Here is a 20,549-nt window from a genome sequence, read left to right on the forward strand (position 1 = left end):
ATCATCTGTGAAACGGTAATTCCACAACGGTCAACCAACACGTGATGGAGTCCTTAAATTTAACGAAGGGATGATTTCAATATAAAAAAGAAGATGCGGTATGATTGCCAATAAGACAACTATCCACAAAATACCAAAATGACACAGACATCAACATTAACAACTATAGGTCACCGTACGGCCTTCAACAATGATCAAAACCCATACCGCACAGTCAGCTATAAAAGGTCCCGATAAGACAATGTAAAACAATTCAAACGAGAAAACTAACGGCCTTATTTAAGTTAAAAAAAAATAATAAAAAAACATTGAGAGTTCACCATTTGGAACTCTTGTTTTAATATCTTCCTTTTAAGCAGTAACCATCATGAAAGGAAATACAAGAACGGGCATATTGTATCCATTGGGGGGACATATTTCCCGTATGCAGGTGCTGCTGTAATGTTGCTACTTAGAAATGGAAAGTTCACAATTTGAAAGCTAAACTAATCTCTTTTGTAGTAAAGTTTTTTTTCAACCTACCCTCATTGTCAATTTCCAAATGTAAGTCAAGCTATGAGGCCGAAACACTCTATCTGTTGTATCCTTTATCTCTAGTTCGGTGACCCTTAGCTACTAGTTATTGTATCATATTGTCTCTTGTAGAGAGTTGTCTAATTGGCAATCATACCAAATCTTTTTGTTTTTGTTGTTCACATTTATTTTGTAATATCATCTATACATATTCCAGTTATTATGGTATAATTCAATACAATAGTTTGTGTTGTTTATTTAAATTATGATAACCGAGTCAAGAATGCGGGTCAATAACTAATGTCATTTACGTAACTGTACACTAGCTATATATAGTCAATAAAATGAAGTCTTTATCTAAAATGTTCAAATGATATTCACGTCATAATCTAAATTTAATGTTTCACAATTTATCATCTAAATACACAACATACATAGATAACCGTTATTGATTCAAATGTAGAACTTTGTCATCAATGGTTATATACCTTACCTATGTAGTATACATTGCGGATGATAAGTGACAAAATGGCACAGGCAGCCTCTAAAACATGTGAGATATGTATCAGTGCTACAGGATCCCAATACTGTTTGGAGTGTGAACAATACTTTTGTGAAAATTGTAAAACTTTTCATAGTAGGCAGAAGATATCAAAAACTCACCAGTTCCAGTCTTCCTCAGATGTGATCCCGGAAGGTAAATCGAAATGTACGGACCACAATGAAGACTTCAGTTTTGTATGCAAAACATGTAACGTAGTAGTGTGCAGTAGTTGTGTGACTGGCAGTCACACAGGGCATGCCTTTTCCAAGCTTATGGACAGCATAACACAGCTGAAGGAGAAGAACAGAACATACCTAAGTAGAAAAATACAACAGTCAACACAAAACATGAAGCAGATAGAAGAAGGTATAAAGGAATTTGATGTTAAGGTGGAAGAAGTAGTTAAAGCTATCACAAATGAAGGTACAAAGCTCAAGGCTATGGTTGACAAATGTGTCGCAGAGATGATTACATCTGTCAATGACCAATTTAGGAGAGAAAAGGACAAATTAACAAAGATCATGGCAGATACTAGAATGGAGTTGAAGGTAGGAAGTGATTTACACAAGCAGATTGATGAACTCGACAAGATGAGAAACGATGGTAATTTGTTAAAGTCTTTACAGAAACTTACAGATTACATCGCAAAGCTGACGGTAAAGCCTATACCTGAATTTCCTAACATACAGTATACTGCTAAGTCTGCAACAGATAACGACGTTAAACAGCTGTTTGGTAACTACATAATCAGGTAATTCTACTAAAAGTGATTGAGTTTTTTTGTGGTCGTAATACATGCTTTAATATAGCCATAGTATCTTAAAGAGACACGTATTTTTGCTAAATCACAATTATGTTTTTTTTTAATAACAACTCATGTCTGGATATGATATGACAGACGAAGGGAAGATAATTCATGAAATACAAATATATGTTCATTACAAATGTATTGTTTAATATTATGAATTTACAATGTGCTCCAGTAGATAAATACGGGGTCAATACGGGGGGCAGTGTACATTTTCGGTTGTATTGATACATGTGCATGTACTTATCTCGACAAATCGTAAACTTACTTGCTTTCAAACTAGTACAGATATAACTGTTTTTCCCGTTATTAAAATATGTTATTCTAAGTTCATGCATTTTATGCAATATTATAATAGAAATAAAAACAATAGAAGTATACCTCTTTACAATAGTCATAAATCGATTAAACTGGAATAAAAATCCGAACAAACTGAGGGAAACACACACTAATTACAAAGGGAAAGCAACAGAACAATGTTTACACTGTACTGCTACAAAAACAAACGCCAACATACAAAGAAAATGACAATGCATTAACAACCGTCATACTCCTGACACTTGACAGAACATTTTGAGAAAAAAATGTCAAAATTTCAGTTTTTCTTTTATCAGTGAAATGAGCACACAACAAACCATGAACAGAGAAAGAAAATTGCCTTCACCAAAGAGGTAGGGAAATAAATTTGTATATTATACAGTTTTTAAAGTTACGTATTTGACAATGTAAACTTGTTATCAAACGTTTGAGTGAATTACACATTATCTTCTTGCATACCTCACCATTTGACGTTTCAAGGGTTCTGATTAACTTTGTATTAAATATTGTGTACACCAGTTTACCGTTTAATTTTATGTTCGATAAATTAATTAGAATGTCTCCCTGGTTTATTTCTCTCCTCTTTTTTCAATACGTACGTTAGGACACACTGACTCGTGCACGATTGCATTTAAGTAAATAAATCTTCTTATGATATGGAAACGCATACACGTAGCATAAACTATTTTGCAATAATGTTTAGATGTTGTTGCATTTAATTTTCGTAAATATACTGCTCGTTAAAATGTGCCTGCTTGTCTAATTGAAATATTTATAACCTCTTTATACTTATAGAATGTCTCTATGGTTTATGTTTCTCCTGTTTTTTCGTACGTTAGAACACACTGGCTCGAGCACGATTGCATTTGAGTAAATAAATCTTCTTATGATATGCAAATGCATCTAGTATTATAAATTATTTTCGACAGTGTTTTGATTTTGTTGCAATTAATTTTCGTTAATCTTCGTTGCTTGTCTAGTTGAAATATTTAGAATCTCTTTAAACTTTTACGATATAAGCAACATATAAAAGTCATTCATCACAATTATCTGGACTATAGAGGCAATCAAAAGACGCCATACTGTTTTACAACAACATAACAAAGTCATACTGTTTTGTTAAGTATAGTTAGTCCTTTTGTGAATAGTCTTTGTATGTCATATCTTTCCTCATATGGAATTGTCCTCTTTGTAATATTTTCATCTCATTTTAACATATTATCGAATGACTAAGTTATTCGCTATCGACTGTCAATGAAGAGTTCTACCATTTCAGCATTCACATTCACAATCGACTGTAGATTAAGAGGTTAACGAATCCAGAAGTCACTTTCACAATCGACTTTTCGTGATGGGTTGAATAATTTTATCAGTCACATTTCCGAAATGCATATGAAGTGAGTACAAGGGGTTTCGATTGTATAATATGAGAACTATCAGTCATTACAAAATGATTGGAATAATCGTATACAGTTCTTCAATAAGTTGAAACGAGATTACAAATATGCTGTTTTATGAATGGTTAAATTAGAATAGTTCGTCTTACATTCACTTTGTATTGTCTGTAAGAAAGACAGGGAAAATGAGGGAAAAGGGTATGCAAATCAGGAATAATTCTATAAGGATTTGGAATATAAAATAAAAATGACTTTAATGTGTTGTTTCCTTGTTGGTGTAAACTCTTATATTGATTTGATGATGTCATTCGATTTTGTTTAAAGGAACGACATACACCAATAAGACTACATAAAAAGTCAAAATTAATTATAAGGTCTTGTGAAATAATTCGGAACACTACGTAACGACAACCCCCACTTACAACAAATGGTGAATTGTGATATTCATGGTGGGTAAACAGCTTCTGTTCTACACTGAACCATAAAAAACCTCTCTGAATTTAAGCAATATATCTTCCTGGTAAAAAATTGTATCTCTGTCTGGGTGTGAGCAGGTTTTTTTCTTTCTTATAGATTATTTTTTTCAATTAATTCGAGATTCATTAATTTGGTATATGACTCTTGTACATATTTCAAATGCTGTTTGCTATTTTTGCACTGATTATATGTCTACCAGTTAGTAATGGCTTAGTGTTGCTAATTATAGTGATTACAAACAAGAAGTGAAACCAAAAGAGCGAGGGAGATTCCTGTGGAAATGCGATAGGTGTGGGTAAGTTCCTTGTATCTATGGACATGACACAAAAATGTATATATGTACCATATGGCAATGTATGGCGTATCCAAAGTATGAAGACAAAACGTTTTGTATTCCTTAATTTCAATGAAGTGCAGAATATGTTTGGTCTTCGAAAATGCAACTTCCGTCATTTGTTCTTATTTAAAGCCCCATACATTGTAGATGTTTGCAATGTTTCAGAAATCTATTAAACCCATTGATGAAAAAAAAGAGTGTTTAAAAGCAGAATTCTACCTCTCAACTTGTAAATACTTTGATATTTAAACATAGTGAAAGTTGAGATCTCACTAAACTTTTCTAACGCCGCTGCATTTTTTGCGTTTTTCTAAATTCAGGAGCCTTTGGTCTTTGCTTGTCTTTTCAATTTTCATTTCAGTTCTTTAATGTGATTGGAGATTAGTATGACATCTATTTTCACAGAACTTTCAGGACTTTCTCGCTGTGTTACAGACCCATTGGTGACCGTCGGCTTTTTCTACTCTTGAGTCTGGTTTTTGTCTCTTTGACACATTCATCATTTCCATTATCAATTATAATAGAAATAAAAACAATAGAAGTATACCTCTTTACAATAGTCATAAATCGATTAAACTGGAATAAAAATCCGAACAAACTGAGGGGAACACACACTAATTACAAAGGGAAAGCAACAGAACAATATTTACACTGTACTGCTACAAAAACAAACGCCAACATACAAAGAAAATGACAATGCATTAACAACCGTCATACTCCTGACACTTGACAGAACATTTTGAGAAAAAAATGTCAAAATTTCAGTTTTTCTTTTATCAGTGAAATGAGCACACAACAAACCATGAACAGAGAAAGAAAATTGCCTTCACCAAAGAGGTAGGGAAATAAATTTGTATATTATACAGTTTTTAAAGTTACGTATTTGACAATGTAAACTTGTTATCAAACGTTTGAGTGAATTACACATTATCTTCTTGCATACCTCACCATTTGACGTTTCAAGGGTTCTGATTAACTTTGTATTAAATATTGTGTACACCAGTTTACCGTTTAATTTTATGTTCGATAAATTAATTAGAATGTCTCCCTGGTTTATTTCTCTCCTCTTTTTTCAATACGTACGTTAGGACACACTGACTCGTGCACGATTGCATTTAAGTAAATAAATCTTCTTATGATATGGAAACGCATACACGTAGCATAAACTATTTTGCAATAATGTTTAGATGTTGTTGCATTTAATTTTCGTAAATATACTGCTCGTTAAAATGTGCCTGCTTGTCTAATTGAAATATTTATAACCTCTTTATACTTATAGAATGTCTCTATGGTTTATGTTTCTCCTGTTTTTTCGTACGTTAGAACACACTGGCTCGAGCACGATTGCATTTGAGTAAATAAATCTTCTTATGATATGCAAATGCATCTAGTATTATAAATTATTTTCGACAGTGTTTTGATTTTGTTGCAATTAATTTTCGTTAATCTTCGTTGCTTGTCTAGTTGAAATATTTAGAATCTCTTTAAACTTTTACGATATAAGCAACATATAAAAGTCATTCATCACAATTATCTGGACTATAGAGGCAATCAAAAGACGCCATACTGTTTTACAACAACATAACAAAGTCATACTGTTTTGTTAAGTATAGTTAGTCCTTTTGTGAATAGTCTTTGTATGTCATATCTTTCCTCATATGGAATTGTCCTCTTTGTAATATTTTCATCTCATTTTAACATATTATCGAATGACTAAGTTATTCGCTATCGACTGTCAATGAAGAGTTCTGCCATTTCAGCATTCACATTCACAATCGACTGTAGATTAAGAGGTTAACGAATCCAGAAGTCACTTTCACAATCGACTTTTCGTGATGGGTTGAATAATTTTATCAGTCACATTTCCGAAATGCATATGAAGTGAGTACAAGGGGTTTCGATTGTATAATATGAGAACTATCAGTCATTACAAAATGATTGGAATAATCGTATAAAGTTGTTCAATAAGTTGAAACGAGATTACAAATATGCTGATTTATGAATGGTTAAATTTAAATAGTTCGTAATTTCATTCAGTCTTTTATTGTCTGTAAGAAAGACAGGGAAAAGGAGGGAAAAGGGTATACAAATCAGGAATAATTCTATAAGGATTTGGAATATAAAAAATAATGACGTTAATATATTGTTTCCTTGTTGGTGTAAACTTTTATATTGTTTTGATGATGTCATCCGATTTGGTTTAAAGCAATGAATAAAGGCAACAGTAGTATACCGCTGTTCAAAACTCATAAATCCATGGACAAAAAACAAAATCGGGGTAACAAACCAAAACCGAGCGAAACGCATTAAATATAAGAGGAGAACAACGACACAACACCGAAACGCAACACACACAGAAACAGACCAATCATCAGACAAAACACCACGAGAATAACAAATGTAACATGAAAACCAAATACATGAATTTGGGATAGACAAGTACCGTGCCACGTCTTATCTCAATATCTCAAAAATAAGAGAAAACACAAACGACTCAACGTTAAAATGCAACACAAAGAGAAACGAACAATATTATAACAATGACCATCTTCCTGACTTGGTACAGGACACTTTTAAAGGGGAATAAAAGTGGTGGGTTGAACCTGGTTTTAAGGCATGCCAAACCTCGCACTTTAATGGCAAAGTTAAATACAACACCGAAACGACAACACAACACCACAGGACCACAACACAAACAAACAGGAGAACATATTAGACACAGAAAAACATGATTAATAGATAACAAAAAGCATCAGGTCCAAAATTCAATACGCCAAAAACGCGCCTTGCCCACACAAGACTCACCAGTGACGCCCAGATATAAAAGATCGAACGTGAAAAAAGTACAAAGTTGTACAGCACTGAAGATCAAAAGTTGAAAAGGTTTCGCAAAATACGGCATTGTTTTTATGCCCGGGATAAGAACATTCTTATTATATAGAACAATTCATGCTATTGCAAACAGTAAATTTTATCAAATGAATATGAAAGAGATATACACAAAGAAACTAAAGTATTAACTAATTACAGAAAACTAAACCTGAATACATAACGCCTAGATATAAAAGATCGAACGTGAAAAAGGTTAAAAATGACATACACCAATAAGACTAAATAAAAAGTCGAAATTAAATGTAAGATCTTGTCAAAAAATTAGGAACACTACGTAACGACAACCCCCACTTACAACAAATGGTGAATTGTGATACTCTTGGTAGGTAAACAGCTTCTCCTCTACACTGAACCATAGAAAACTTCCCTGAATTTAAGCAATATATCTTCCTGGTAAAAAAAACTATCTCTGTCTGTGTGTGCGCGGATCTTTTTCTTTCTTAATTAATTAATTCGAGATTCATTAACTTGCTATATGACTCTTGTATATATTTCAAATGCTGTTAGCTATTCTTGCACTGATTATATGTCTACGAGTTAGTAATAGCTTAGTGTTGCTATTTATAGTGATTACAACCCGGAAGTGAACACAAAAGAGCGAGGGAGATACCTGTGGAAATGCGACACGTGTGGGTAAGTTCCATGTATATATGGACATGACACAAAGATGTATATATGTATCATATGGCGTATCCAAAGTATGAAGACATAACGTTTTTGTATTCCTTAATTTTAATGAAGTGAAGAATATGTTTGGTCTTCGAAAATGCAACTTCTGTCATGTGTTCTTATTTAAAACCACAACCATTGTAGATGATTGCAATGTTTCAGAAATATTTTAAACCCATTGATGAAAAAAACAGAAAGAGTGTTTAAGAGCAAAATTCTACCTCTCAATTTGTAAATACTTTGATATTTAAGCATAGGGAAAGTTGAGATCTCACTAAACTTCTCTAACGCCGCCGCATTTTTGCGTCTTTCTAAATTCAGGAGCCTCTGGTCTTTGTTTGTCTTTTCAATTGTATTTCAGTTCATTAATGTGATTGGAGATTAGTATGACGTCTATTTTCACAGAACTTGCAGGACTTTCTCGCTGTGTTACAGACCCATTGGTGGCCGTCGGCTGTTTTCTACTCTTAAGTATGGTTTTTGTCTCTTTGACACATTCATCATTTCCTTTCTCAATTTTACATAGATGCCCTTCTTGAAGGGAAACATGTATGATGCAAGGACAATTTAGAAAAAGGTCGTCCAACACTTTACTCCGTTCTTGATAAACCATTGATGTCTGTTTAATTGAAAATTCCAGAAAAACATGGAACAGCTTAACCTCAGTCCTCAATAATGAACGACACATCACATTTATACATTTAAAACAGAAGCAAATATACTGGTCTGTTTGTTTAGACATCTTTCACTTATACATATATAACTGACACCATTGATATGTTTCATTTTTCAGAAATGAAAAGAGATCTGATTAGTAAGTATTATCTACGTCTATTATAAATGACAAATATTTAAAACAGTCATCTACTACAGACAAGTTTTACAATTACATTTTGTGTATTTCAATCACTTGATTGTTCTATACTACACATGTTATAAAAGAATAAATATTAAACACTGACTATTAGATCCATACTGCAATATTAAAACAAGATCATCATGATATCAGCTGGATATGGTTGAATACTACCATGGTTACGATATTTTCTTGTCATTCGATTTAGTTTTTGAAGTGTTTGATTAGGTTTGTTAGTTTTATTATTTCAACCAAGTAACTAATGACTTTTTATGATAACTTGATTGCGGAATACTTATAATAGCACAGAGGACATTTTACTCCCCAAAAAGTAAGATGTTTACATGAGCAACACGATGAATGCTACATCTGAGTTTTCTATGTATTGTTTTAAAATTGTTGTTTGGCTTGTTGTCTTTTTTGTCCGGGTGTTGTATTTTTTCATTGGTTTAAATGATTTTCGAATGCCCATTGTATCTTGTTGAACATGTCTTTTGAGAAAAAAAACAATGATATTATATAATATAAACAGAATACTGGAATCGAAAAAATGTCCCCTTATAACATATTTTATTTGTTTCTCTCACACATTGTGGTCAATTTAAGGGAATTATATGCGACTGTCATACAGATTACAGGTTAAGTTAGTTTTAAAACCAAATTTACTCCCTCATTTCCGTATGAAAAAAATATTGTACCAAGTCAGGAATATGACAAATGTTTTTATTCGTTTGATGTGTTTAAGGTTTTGCTTTGCCATTTGATAAAAGACTTTCCATTTTGAATTATCTGTTGTCTTGTATATTGGTTTAAAGTAATAATATATTTTTGAATACTTAAGGAAAAGGGAATACTAGAGTGACAATTATTGCAGTTGTGAAGTCCGAGTGGAATTTAACATTATTTTATTTAGTTTATTCTGGACTGATGATGATTTCAAAGTTATGTTGTCCGTTGTTGTTTGTTTTTTAAATAATTTTAAAATGTGTTTACAAGTATTTTACAGTGGCATTAAGTGTTTAAAACCGTATTTTATTTATTTCCTCGGCTTGTATTAGCTTACAACAAACCAATGCTTGCTTATTTTATATAAAAAAAATCAATGAAGCAATCATAAAATGCATGTATTAAAATTAAATTGTGTGAATCTGGTTTATAAAGCCAGTACAGAGATATATTATTAGCAATCGTATTACATCTCCATAGTTATGTAACAAAGGTGATACAGCATCAAACTGCGACAGATGATAGAAGTATCATTTCGCTGTTCATGTCACATTTCGAAGTATAATAAGTTGAACATTGTAGTATGTACACCTTCTGCTATATTTGTCTGATCAAACTAGAAAAAAATTAATCATAACATTACTTTGATTTCAAAATTATCTCAAAGGCATTGATAAAAAAAATGCAATGTTCTTTTACCTAACATTAAGTATATCGATGATGTCTTGTAAATCAATAAACCACATGTCAATGTATGCTTCTATCTCATATATCACAGTGAATTTAAAATTAAGGATATAACCAAAAGAATAAGATTTGCTTCCTATTTTGATTTTTTTTCAGAATTGACATCTTTCATCTAGTAACTTTGAAAAATAATTTCAACTATCCATTTATCATTTTCCCATTTTTCAGCACTAACATATTGATTCGACATCACATAACTTTACAGTCACAATTAAGGTTGATGGGTCTTATCTCACTTACGACATGTCAAGGATTTTCTAGATCTTTAATTATAAAAACAGCTGTCTGATTCTCAAATTTACCACTCGTATCGTATTCCAGACGACGCCATTTTGACGAAATAATGATTTGCATTGCAAGTGAAACATGTTCATCAGAAATAATTTACTCCATTGACGTACATCGATAAGAGACCATGTAATTCTTCGAGTTTGTTGTTGATTTGCCTCTCCTTATCGAACTGATGAGATTTGATCACCAGTTAAACATGTTTCCATCAAGATATAGTTAGCATAGTTGATAAAGAAAATTAATAAAGAGAGGTCTACTCTTTTCTATCATAATAATCAACAAATATCAAAAACTACTAAACACATGGACTTATTTAATTATTAAATGAACTGAACTCTGTAAAATTTTGTTGCCATTGTAAAGAAACTCCAGACGGTCTCTATGTACCTGTATTTGTATATCTAGCTACAAGAAGCATATCAAATACAATTTGATGTTTGCATCAATAATTTAATTTTCTCTAACAAATGTTTATACTGAAACTCGTACAAACCTCATAGTATTGCTATGCACATACTATTCTTCATTGGGACTGTATGGATACAAATAAAATATATGTAACTCGATATAAACACATCTTTAAAGTTTTCATCTAAAAATCATTAACACTTCAAAACAATAGTTAGCCATATTTACAAAGTGATGTTTCTTTATACTTATTATTTAAGATTACATTTTTATTTTTATTTTTTTTCAGTTCCATGTAAATGTTATGTACCAAATAGATAAGTATATTGTAATTAGTTACACAAAAGATATGAACGAAAGGATAATACACAGTAACTATTTTTTTAGCTTTTGTATTGAAATTGGAAAAAACGGTTTTTCAGTAAACAAAGACGCAATTGCACAGAAGTAAAAATCATAGAGATATTTTGACTTGTTAAGTGTTTTAAAAGGATATACACCACTGAGGAGCTTAACATTTCTAGAATTTAACTTTTTTTCTTTAAAAACCTGATTTTTTGGTATATGACTGAATAAAATTATTGGTGAAGAACAAATAATATGGTGGTTCACTTATTGCTTTGCTACGCCCTTTGAAAGTACCCAATTATGTTGATTTCCCCGTTTTTCATAAATGTTTTACCCATTTTGGGGTTATCCTGAAAATAATCACAGTTCCACAAATAAACTTATTTCCATAATTTCAATAAAAATGATGTGGAACAATCTGAATAAATTTGACTTTAAAAAACTAACGATAGGTGTTAATAAAAGAAAGTTTTATCATGTTTTAACGCTTTTTCGTGACAAATTTACCATGCTGTCAATTTGGTGAATGTGTGGTTTTCTCTGTTTTGCGAACAAAATGCATATTATTTCAACTTATATATCAAAGAAATTTGAAAAGAAAAAAGTTAAATGAGATGTACAAGTTTCTGGTAAAATCATTTCTTGAACCCCTCACTCATCTTCTCAAAAGACCTACGTAGTTTAAATTCATACGGAAAAAAATGAACAATACCAATACAACCTTTCCGTTTCTCTGTTTATATGAAAAACATGGTTTAAGTGATAAATCTTATTAAAACGCTCAATGCAAATAGTCATTTTTTTCTTTCTGATCCAACAAATGGTGTAATTAGAGACAAAACGTTAACATTTGACAGACCAAATGCATCCTTATTAATTTATCCATGGGAAAATTAACAATGCAATGCCACTACCAAAGTATTACATGTACAATATAGAATTAATGTAAAAAAGATACCAGGATTGAAATGATGATTGCAAACGTGTGTCCCGTCTTCAGAAAAAAGTATAATCACAAAAATACTGAACTTAGACGAAAATCAATGCGGAAAGTCCATAATCACATGGCAAAATCAAATAACAAAACGCATTAAAAACGAATGGACAAGAACTGTCGTATTCCTGACTTGGTACAGGCATTTTCAAATGTCGAAAATGATGGATTAAACCTGGTTTTATAGCGCTAACCCTCTCACTTTGATGACTGTCTAATCAAAATCCGTTATATTTACATTGATGCGTTTAATAAACAGACACAATAAATAAAATAGTCAAAATATGGGTACATCAGTCATCATCGTATAACAATTTTAAAAGGAACAATCCAACAGAACACCAAAAAACATCCACCTACAAAAATATTCATTGATTTGTGTATCTGATGCCAGAAAATTTTATACGTCACATAAACTTGTCGTTCAATTTGCATCGAAAAAATTTTTAAATTTACATAGGCAATTTTAGCATCTAGGGTTAAAAAATCAAAAGTATGTAAGAATAAATATCAGAAATAGACTGAGATTGAAAATAGTCCAAAAGTTATATGTAGTATTTATAAGAATCCACAAAAATTTAATTCCACTATCAGTCATCATCGTATAACAATTTTAAAAGGAGCACCTTAACAGAAAACAAAAACAGAAAACAAAAACATCTATCTACAGAGGTAAAAGATACCAAACACACTTAAACATATAAGTCGTATCTAAACTCACAATGCCATGGTCTGAACCTATATACACACATAACAGTATTTACTTACTTAGTCCTTGCTATGCCTAAGTTACATAACAGTATACCAAAATCAAACAATCCGCGGTTATTCCATGTGTTCTGTAGGTATACATTAATGGGAAACGCTCAAATCAGAAACGGTTAAAGCTAAAGGCGAACATTTGAAATATATGACCATGTAGATTATAACAAATTGTTAGTTATCACGACATACCAGAAAAAGTATGAAATTGCCTATATCTTTTCTCGACTGTACTGATTTTAATCAACCAGTCTAAATGAGGCTAAAATTGATTTGATAATACTCGACTGTATATACTTTACTGTCTAAACTTATACTCGACCTTTACTCGACAAGTACTTCACCATTTTATACGCGTCTAAACTATGCTCGACCTAGTCTGAACCATATTCGACCTAGACTGAACCATGCTAGACCTACTCTTAACCAACATAGATCTATTTTTTTTCTATCTATTGTATTTCATCAATTAAGGAACTGTTTTAACAAAAGTTACTTTCCCTGACTAGTAAGTTGAATAACAATTTGAATTAACAATTGTATATTAAATATAGTATTGAACCGAAAATTTCACGATAAACATAATATTACTTGAACACCTCGTTATCAACATTTACATATATATAAATCACAATAAAATAAAAATACAACAAGCTGATCAAAACATGAATTGTGACTTATATTTTATTATTTTATTCAAAATTTTATGAATGTTTCAGATATATTTTATGGTTACTGTTTTCACTATTAATGTAAGCCTAGTATATACTTATGGTGTCAGTTGATAATACTAACAGTTAACATCTTTTATTCTTAAATATATATATATGACATAGTATATAAAGCAACTTCATAAATTTAGAAAATGACAACTTTCTTTAGATTCTATATATAACACTATAGTAATCATCTATTATCTTTTAGATAAGGACATGTGTTCTAATTTTGCAGTACACATTTATTTCAATTGAATTTAAATATTTTATTGTTAAAATTAAGGACAGGACATACAAGAAGCACTTAAATAAGGTGTAATTACCTCAGTATATTTGTACTTTACATGTAAAACTAAATCCTATTCTTTATAAACTTGTGTTTTACTTATCTAGTGGAGTCAAAAGGCCAGGTAATTTCAGTTAAATAGGATGTTGCAATTTGGAATTCTGAATTAAATACTCTCTGATCGGGTGTAATATTTTAAATGAACATTCGAGTATGGTACAGACTTGGCAGCGAGTAATGTCTAGTAAATTTAAGACCAATTAAGACTGGTCGTGTAAAAAACAGTACAGTCGAGTACAGATATAGGCCATTTCAGACTTTTTTTGTTTGTAGTGTATACTATTAAATAATTGGACACAACAAATTGTAAGTTGTAATTCCAAATGTTCCGGTCATGCAAGTCAGAGGTTTTGCTAGCTATAAAACCAGGTTCAATCCGCTATTTTGCCACATAAGAAAATGTCATTTCCACATCAAGAATATGACAGTTGTTATCCATTCGTTTGATGTGTTTGAATTTCTGATTTTGCAATTTAGTTAAGGACTTTCCGTTTTGAATTCAGTATTTTTGTGAGTTTAGTAAACTAGTAAATTGGCTATGTCACAGATTGTGGTATAATTTTGTATGGAACGCCACAGCTGCCTTATGATAACAATAACCATATTATTAAGGGTAGAGATATATTATGAAGCACATGTTTTATACTATAACGGCATTTGACTATAATACTCTGTCAATTTGCTATATCACTGAGATCAATTATATATACTATAACGGCATTTGAAATTAATACTCTGTCAATTTGCTATATCACTAAGATCAATTTATATACTATAACGGCATTTGGCTATAATACTCGGTCAATTTGCTATATCACTAAGATCAATTTATATACTATAATGGCATTTGACTATAATACTCTGTCAATTCGCTATATCACTTAGATCAATGTATATACTATGACGGCATTTGACTATAATACTCTATCAATTCGCTATATCACTAAGATCAATTTATATACTATAACGGCATTTGATTATAATACTCTGTCAATTCGCTATATCACTCAGATCAATTTATATACTATAACGGCATTTGACTATAATACTCTGTCAATTCACTATATCACTCAGATCAATTTATATACTATAACGGCATTTGACTATAATACTCTGTCAGCTCGCTATATCACTAAGATCAATTTATATACTATAACGGCATTTGACTATAATACTCTGTCAATTCACTATATCACTCAGATCCATTTATATACTATAACGGCATTTGACTATAATACTCTGTCAATTCGCTATATCACTATGATATATTTATATACCATAAAAACACTTTGATACAACATGGAGTAAGCTTTTCATATTATTCTCATAAGACAAATCTATTAATAGCGGCGAAAAATACCCGCGAAACTCATTAGCAACATCAATCTGCATTTCATGTGCGCCGATTTTTTCTTTCATTTGCGCCGATTCTTTTTTTCATTTGCGCCGATTTTTGTACAAGTATAAAATTACAGGTGAACAGATATAAGAAGATGCGGTATGAGTGCCAATGAGACAACTCTCTATCCTAGTCATGTTATAGTTTTTCAATCTTTAGTTTCTATGTTGTGTGATGTGTACTATTGTTTGTCTGTTTGTCCTTTTCATTTTTAGCCATGGTGTTCGCGGGTAGGTTAATGCGGTTTCAAATAATTTTTTACAATTTTTGGTGATTGCATCGAAATCTCATCTATTACGTCATTTTCGAAACTATACGAATTTTGATTGGCTAAATCGGACGTTGGGAGAATTTGCTATAGAGTGGTGATTTTTTGGCTTCACCGAGGTCAAAGATTTATCAACTTGTTGTTTTTCGACAACGGCATTGCGACATTAACAATATCTTCATACATGATCATTGTTCCCTTGAACACTTACAGTTTTAAGTAAGAAAATCGCCAAAAACTAAGATTCATCAACGTCAATGTTTAGCTTGTCACGTCACAGTCATTATTATCAGCTGTTGAGCACCTTGTCACAGAAGTCGGCACATGGAAATCACAATGGAAAGGTGGATTTAGCATACATTTTGAGGTAAATACGTTGTAAATTGTAACTCTTTATCACCGGTACCCATTTCTTCTTATTGAATTTGTTGAAGTGCATCAAAACATTTACAATTCGTCATTTATTTGGATAACCGACGACGAAAACCGTTGACCTATGAATCAATCAACGAATCAATAAAGTTAGCTAAATGGAAACAATGCTCGGAGAAAGATTGTTTTAATATTAGTTTTATTAGACTTGATTTTTCCCAAGCTAACTGTTACATAATAATTACAACCCCCCCCCCCCCCACCTTAATTCCCCCTTGGTTTAGTGTATGCAATAAATTAAAACTATTTATTTTTACTTTGGTAGTAAATTAAGGGGTGCACCCCCTATATTATCATACCCAGTCTACCTATCCTTAAGCTTTTTTTGTTTATACTTTTATACACCACCTACGCAAATGAACAGTGTTGGTGTTTTTACATTTTAAACAGAGAATGACATTGTTTCAATTCAGAATTATTTTTTTTCATTGTGATTTAAGCATAAATTTTATTAAAATAAAACATGGATTTGTTTCACAAATAGTATTTATATATCCATTGTCATTTCTAAGTTTACAAAAAATACCAGAATTTATAAATGAGGGGCAGGACAGGGGGTACCCTTCTCCTTTCTCCCACCCCTCTTCTCCTTTCTCCTACCCCCGTTCTCCTTTCTCCCATTAGAATAAAACATCTCCTTTTGAGATATTTTTTCTTGAAATATTAGAAAAATTTTTAAAAGGAGAGATATTTTATTTTTTCTCCTTTCTCCAACTTTTTCTCCTTTCTCCCAGCCTTCCTCTCCTTTCTCCTACCCCCTTTCTCCTTTCTCCCACCCAATTTCTCCTTTCTCCTACCCCCTTTCTCCCTGTCTCCCTTACCCCTGTCCTCCCCCTCATAAATGCATGTTCAAACAAATAAAATGTACTATTATTAAAGTTATATTTCAGTTATCAGGCTACTGAGATTTTACAAAATGAGAGAATTTGCTCATCTCAGTTAATATATTATCCAATTTAATTTTTAGTAATAGACATGAACATTTTAAATTGATCACCACTTTCGTTCAATTGACATAAAGACTATTGATTACTTGTAGGATTTGCTAATCCAAATAAGTGACTTTAAAAGGTGTCAATCTACATTGATGTAAATATTTCAATATCATACAGATTAAATACCTAACAGTTTTTTTTAAGTATCTCCTTTATTGCCTATTTCCTACATGTTTAACAAAAAACTTTTGGTGTGTTTATTGCTTTAAAGTTTTGACTATGCAATTTTATATTTGTCTTTTGCAGAATTTGTATTCACTGGTTTTTTTTACTGCTTCCAAGTGAGTTGACATGTAGGAAGTCTGCATTTTGATGTAAGCATTCAAATATTATATTATTGTTACTGACACTTTAATATTTTTTAGTCACATGAAGTGATATGAAGTCTATTATATTTATGTGTTAAGAAAGTAAACAAGCATGGCAATTATTTTATTACAAACATGTAAGTTTACTATTAGTTTCAACCACTGCTGATACTAAGGGCTATAGCTATTAAGCTTACTAAAATTTGATTATATTGAAGTTCTCTTTTTGTATCAGAATAAGAATATAAATAAGATAATTGTTATGTTCAAAATATTAATAACAGGGCACATTAAGAGCATATTATTATATAAATCAAGTTCAATGATTGAAGTAATAGATATTATGCATATATATAGCAATGGGGCTTATAAATTAATTATATTGTGTATAATAATATCATTTTTTTTGCAGGATTTTAAGATGAATGAGAAACAATGGCTACTTCCAATACAATAGCACAATTGATAAAATGAATAAGACACAAGGACTGCACTTTTCATTCTAAGGAAGATCAACAAATGATACCCAAACAAGGATATTATTTTCATATCAGATTTCTGTACATGAGATATAAAGAGAAAATTCATTTTCCTGAAAAGACAACTCTTTACTTATACATATGTGTGACAAAATTAATGGAATCAAGACTGTTTTAACTGTGCTAAAAGGAATACAAATTAGAAGTTAATTGACTGTATTAAAAAAAAGTGAGAAAAAATTTACTGTATGAAAAAGCAGGTTCAGCAAAAGGAAATATGTTGAAATGAATGAATAACTAACTGCAATGATTCTGGAACATGTGTTAGTTCATGATCAAACAAAGGAAAAATTTATAAGAAAGTGGAATACATATGTGATATTGTGTCCTAATTATGATCACTGAGGAGAGGATGTTTCACAGAACTTTTACTTCATAAATGTGTCACTGTGTACAAATTGTGATTTCATTCAGTGGATAAATTATATTTAGCTGTGCTCCATGGAATATTAAAATCAAAATCATTAATAGTGTTTATTAATAATAATGTGAAACAGAAGCAAAAGTGTTAGGAATGATGAAATGTTTTCACATACAAATTAGCATATAGATTCATCGATAGGAACACTCATTCCCTAATTTCAATGATTGTGAAACATGTTTTATAACAAAAACAAAAAAAATCTATGTTATTTGGTTATGATGGTAAGTTGTGACACATTGAAAAACATACCACATGAAGTAAAATAAGTCATGTTAGCTGCATTTAATACACAATTTCAAATCAATCAATCAGTGAATGTATATTTTAAATTACTTGGGTTAAATGAAAAACTTTAAGGTTTTCAGACACTGATCATATATTCCCTTACAAAAACATTCACACCCCCTTTTCAGAAAGTACCAAATAATGCTTATTGAGGAGCAATTATCAATATTAATTCAATTATCTAATTACATGAAGCTTTAACTGATGATAAATATTATAATAACTTTTCTTATTCAGTTCAACATGATTTAAACTGATGTCTGCTAGTTTTATGCTGTTTTATCCTTAAAAATAAACACCTCATTGATGGTTAGCATTGCAATTATAAAAGATAATATATTATATTGATATTAATAAAATATAGATAATCAAAACAGTTGTCCAAGTTCATGATTTTTCTAATTTATACAGATTTAGGCCACAGATTCATTAATTGGGATCTGAACTGGGGGGTGAGGGGGTTGTCAATTAGTTGCTATGAGAATTTTTCTCTATTATTTTTATTCAAATAGCATCTTTTCTTTACCCTGCAAAATTATTATTATATATTCTTTAAATAAACTTTACACCCTATATATACCTATATTTCTGTTTCCTGTACCTTAAAAAGAGATTACAGCTAATTTCCTAAAGCATGTAGAGCAAGACGTAGGTTACCTTGCTTGCTTTGTTTGTATATTGTACAATAATAATTTAGATAACATCCAATTGAATTTCACTATAATATTTACAGGTTTAAGTTTGCCTATATTTATTGTTTGAAGATGACAATCTTAAGTGCTTTAAGCTTTAAGCCTGGGTAAATATTTATACAAACAAGACAAGCAAGTCAACCAAAGTTTTACTCTACAAGCTTTAGGAAATTAGCTGTAAAAGAAAATATTCTGCAAATTTATAAGTTACAAAGATAATGGTACATATATACATACATAGAATAAATATTTATTTTGGAGTTTTAAGTATGCTTGAATGAGACACAGAATATTCATTGAATGTGTACATGGTGTATAAAGGGTATGTGTGAAAAAAATGTTGCAGGATTTAAAATATAATTAAATTTCCATTAGCTCTTGCACTATCATATTTGGTATAAATTGATTTAATAGTCCCATACTTACTGACCATGGCACCATAAGTTTTTTTGTTATGAAATCATCATCTATTTTTCTTAAAGTATGTTTTCTATCAGCATGTGGTAATTAAATTTATTGAGAGGGAGAAAAAGCAGGACATTGAATATATATTTCAAGCTGTCATTTATATATGGTGTGATTGCCACTGTGACCAACGACTGAATAATGTACAGTGTATGGGTCTGTATGATTTATGAAGAATGAGCAAGATTCATGATTTTATTGTACACTCTAAAAGTTTACACTGTTACAAGTGGCAAAACCCAAACATGAGAAACATGAGAGGCACCTCACCTGACAAAATAGAATGCAAAGAGCTATCTGATTGATTGAATGGTGTTTAACGACACTTCACACACTGTTGTGCGAATACACGGAGGTCATGTTTTATTGGTAGATAAAGCTACAGTGTCTGTAGAAAAATTCAATACATAATTTTTTTGCCAAAAAATACCAAACAGAAAGAAAAGGGGCTTCATACCCCAAGCCGATGTGTAATTATAATCATTCTGATCTATTCTCCGAGTAAAATATATATATTTAAATAGTTTGTTTCCTTTATTAAATATTTGGTTATGGAGAAGATGCAACAAAAAGTACATTTAAATAAAGATCAG

The 20,549-nt window shown here is 31.0% G+C and overlaps 1 protein-coding gene and 1 long non-coding RNA gene across 2 annotated transcripts; both read left to right on the plus strand.

Moving 5' to 3' along the window:
- The first annotated feature begins 998 nt into the window (after positions 1 to 998).
- On the plus strand, positions 999 to 8,770 carry LOC139494293 (E3 ubiquitin-protein ligase TRIM71-like). The gene is made up of 4 exons (XM_071282461.1): positions 999 to 1,808; positions 2,480 to 2,536; positions 4,287 to 4,352; positions 8,749 to 8,770. The coding sequence occupies exons 1-4, from the start codon at positions 1,027 to 1,029 to the stop codon at positions 8,768 to 8,770; spliced, it is 927 nt and encodes a 308-aa protein (XP_071138562.1). The 5' UTR covers positions 999 to 1,026.
- Positions 8,771 to 15,774: 7,004 nt separating this feature from the next.
- LOC139495652 (uncharacterized) lies at positions 15,775 to 19,378 on the plus strand. The gene is made up of 3 exons (XR_011657427.1): positions 15,775 to 16,183; positions 17,490 to 17,557; positions 17,964 to 19,378. It is a non-coding gene; the product is annotated as an uncharacterized lncRNA (long non-coding RNA).
- The last annotated feature ends 1,171 nt before the right edge of the window (positions 19,379 to 20,549 follow it).

Source organism: Mytilus edulis, chromosome 11 (assembly GCF_963676685.1).
Source record: "Mytilus edulis chromosome 11, xbMytEdul2.2, whole genome shotgun sequence".
NCBI classification, from domain to species: domain Eukaryota; kingdom Metazoa; phylum Mollusca; class Bivalvia; order Mytilida; family Mytilidae; genus Mytilus; species Mytilus edulis.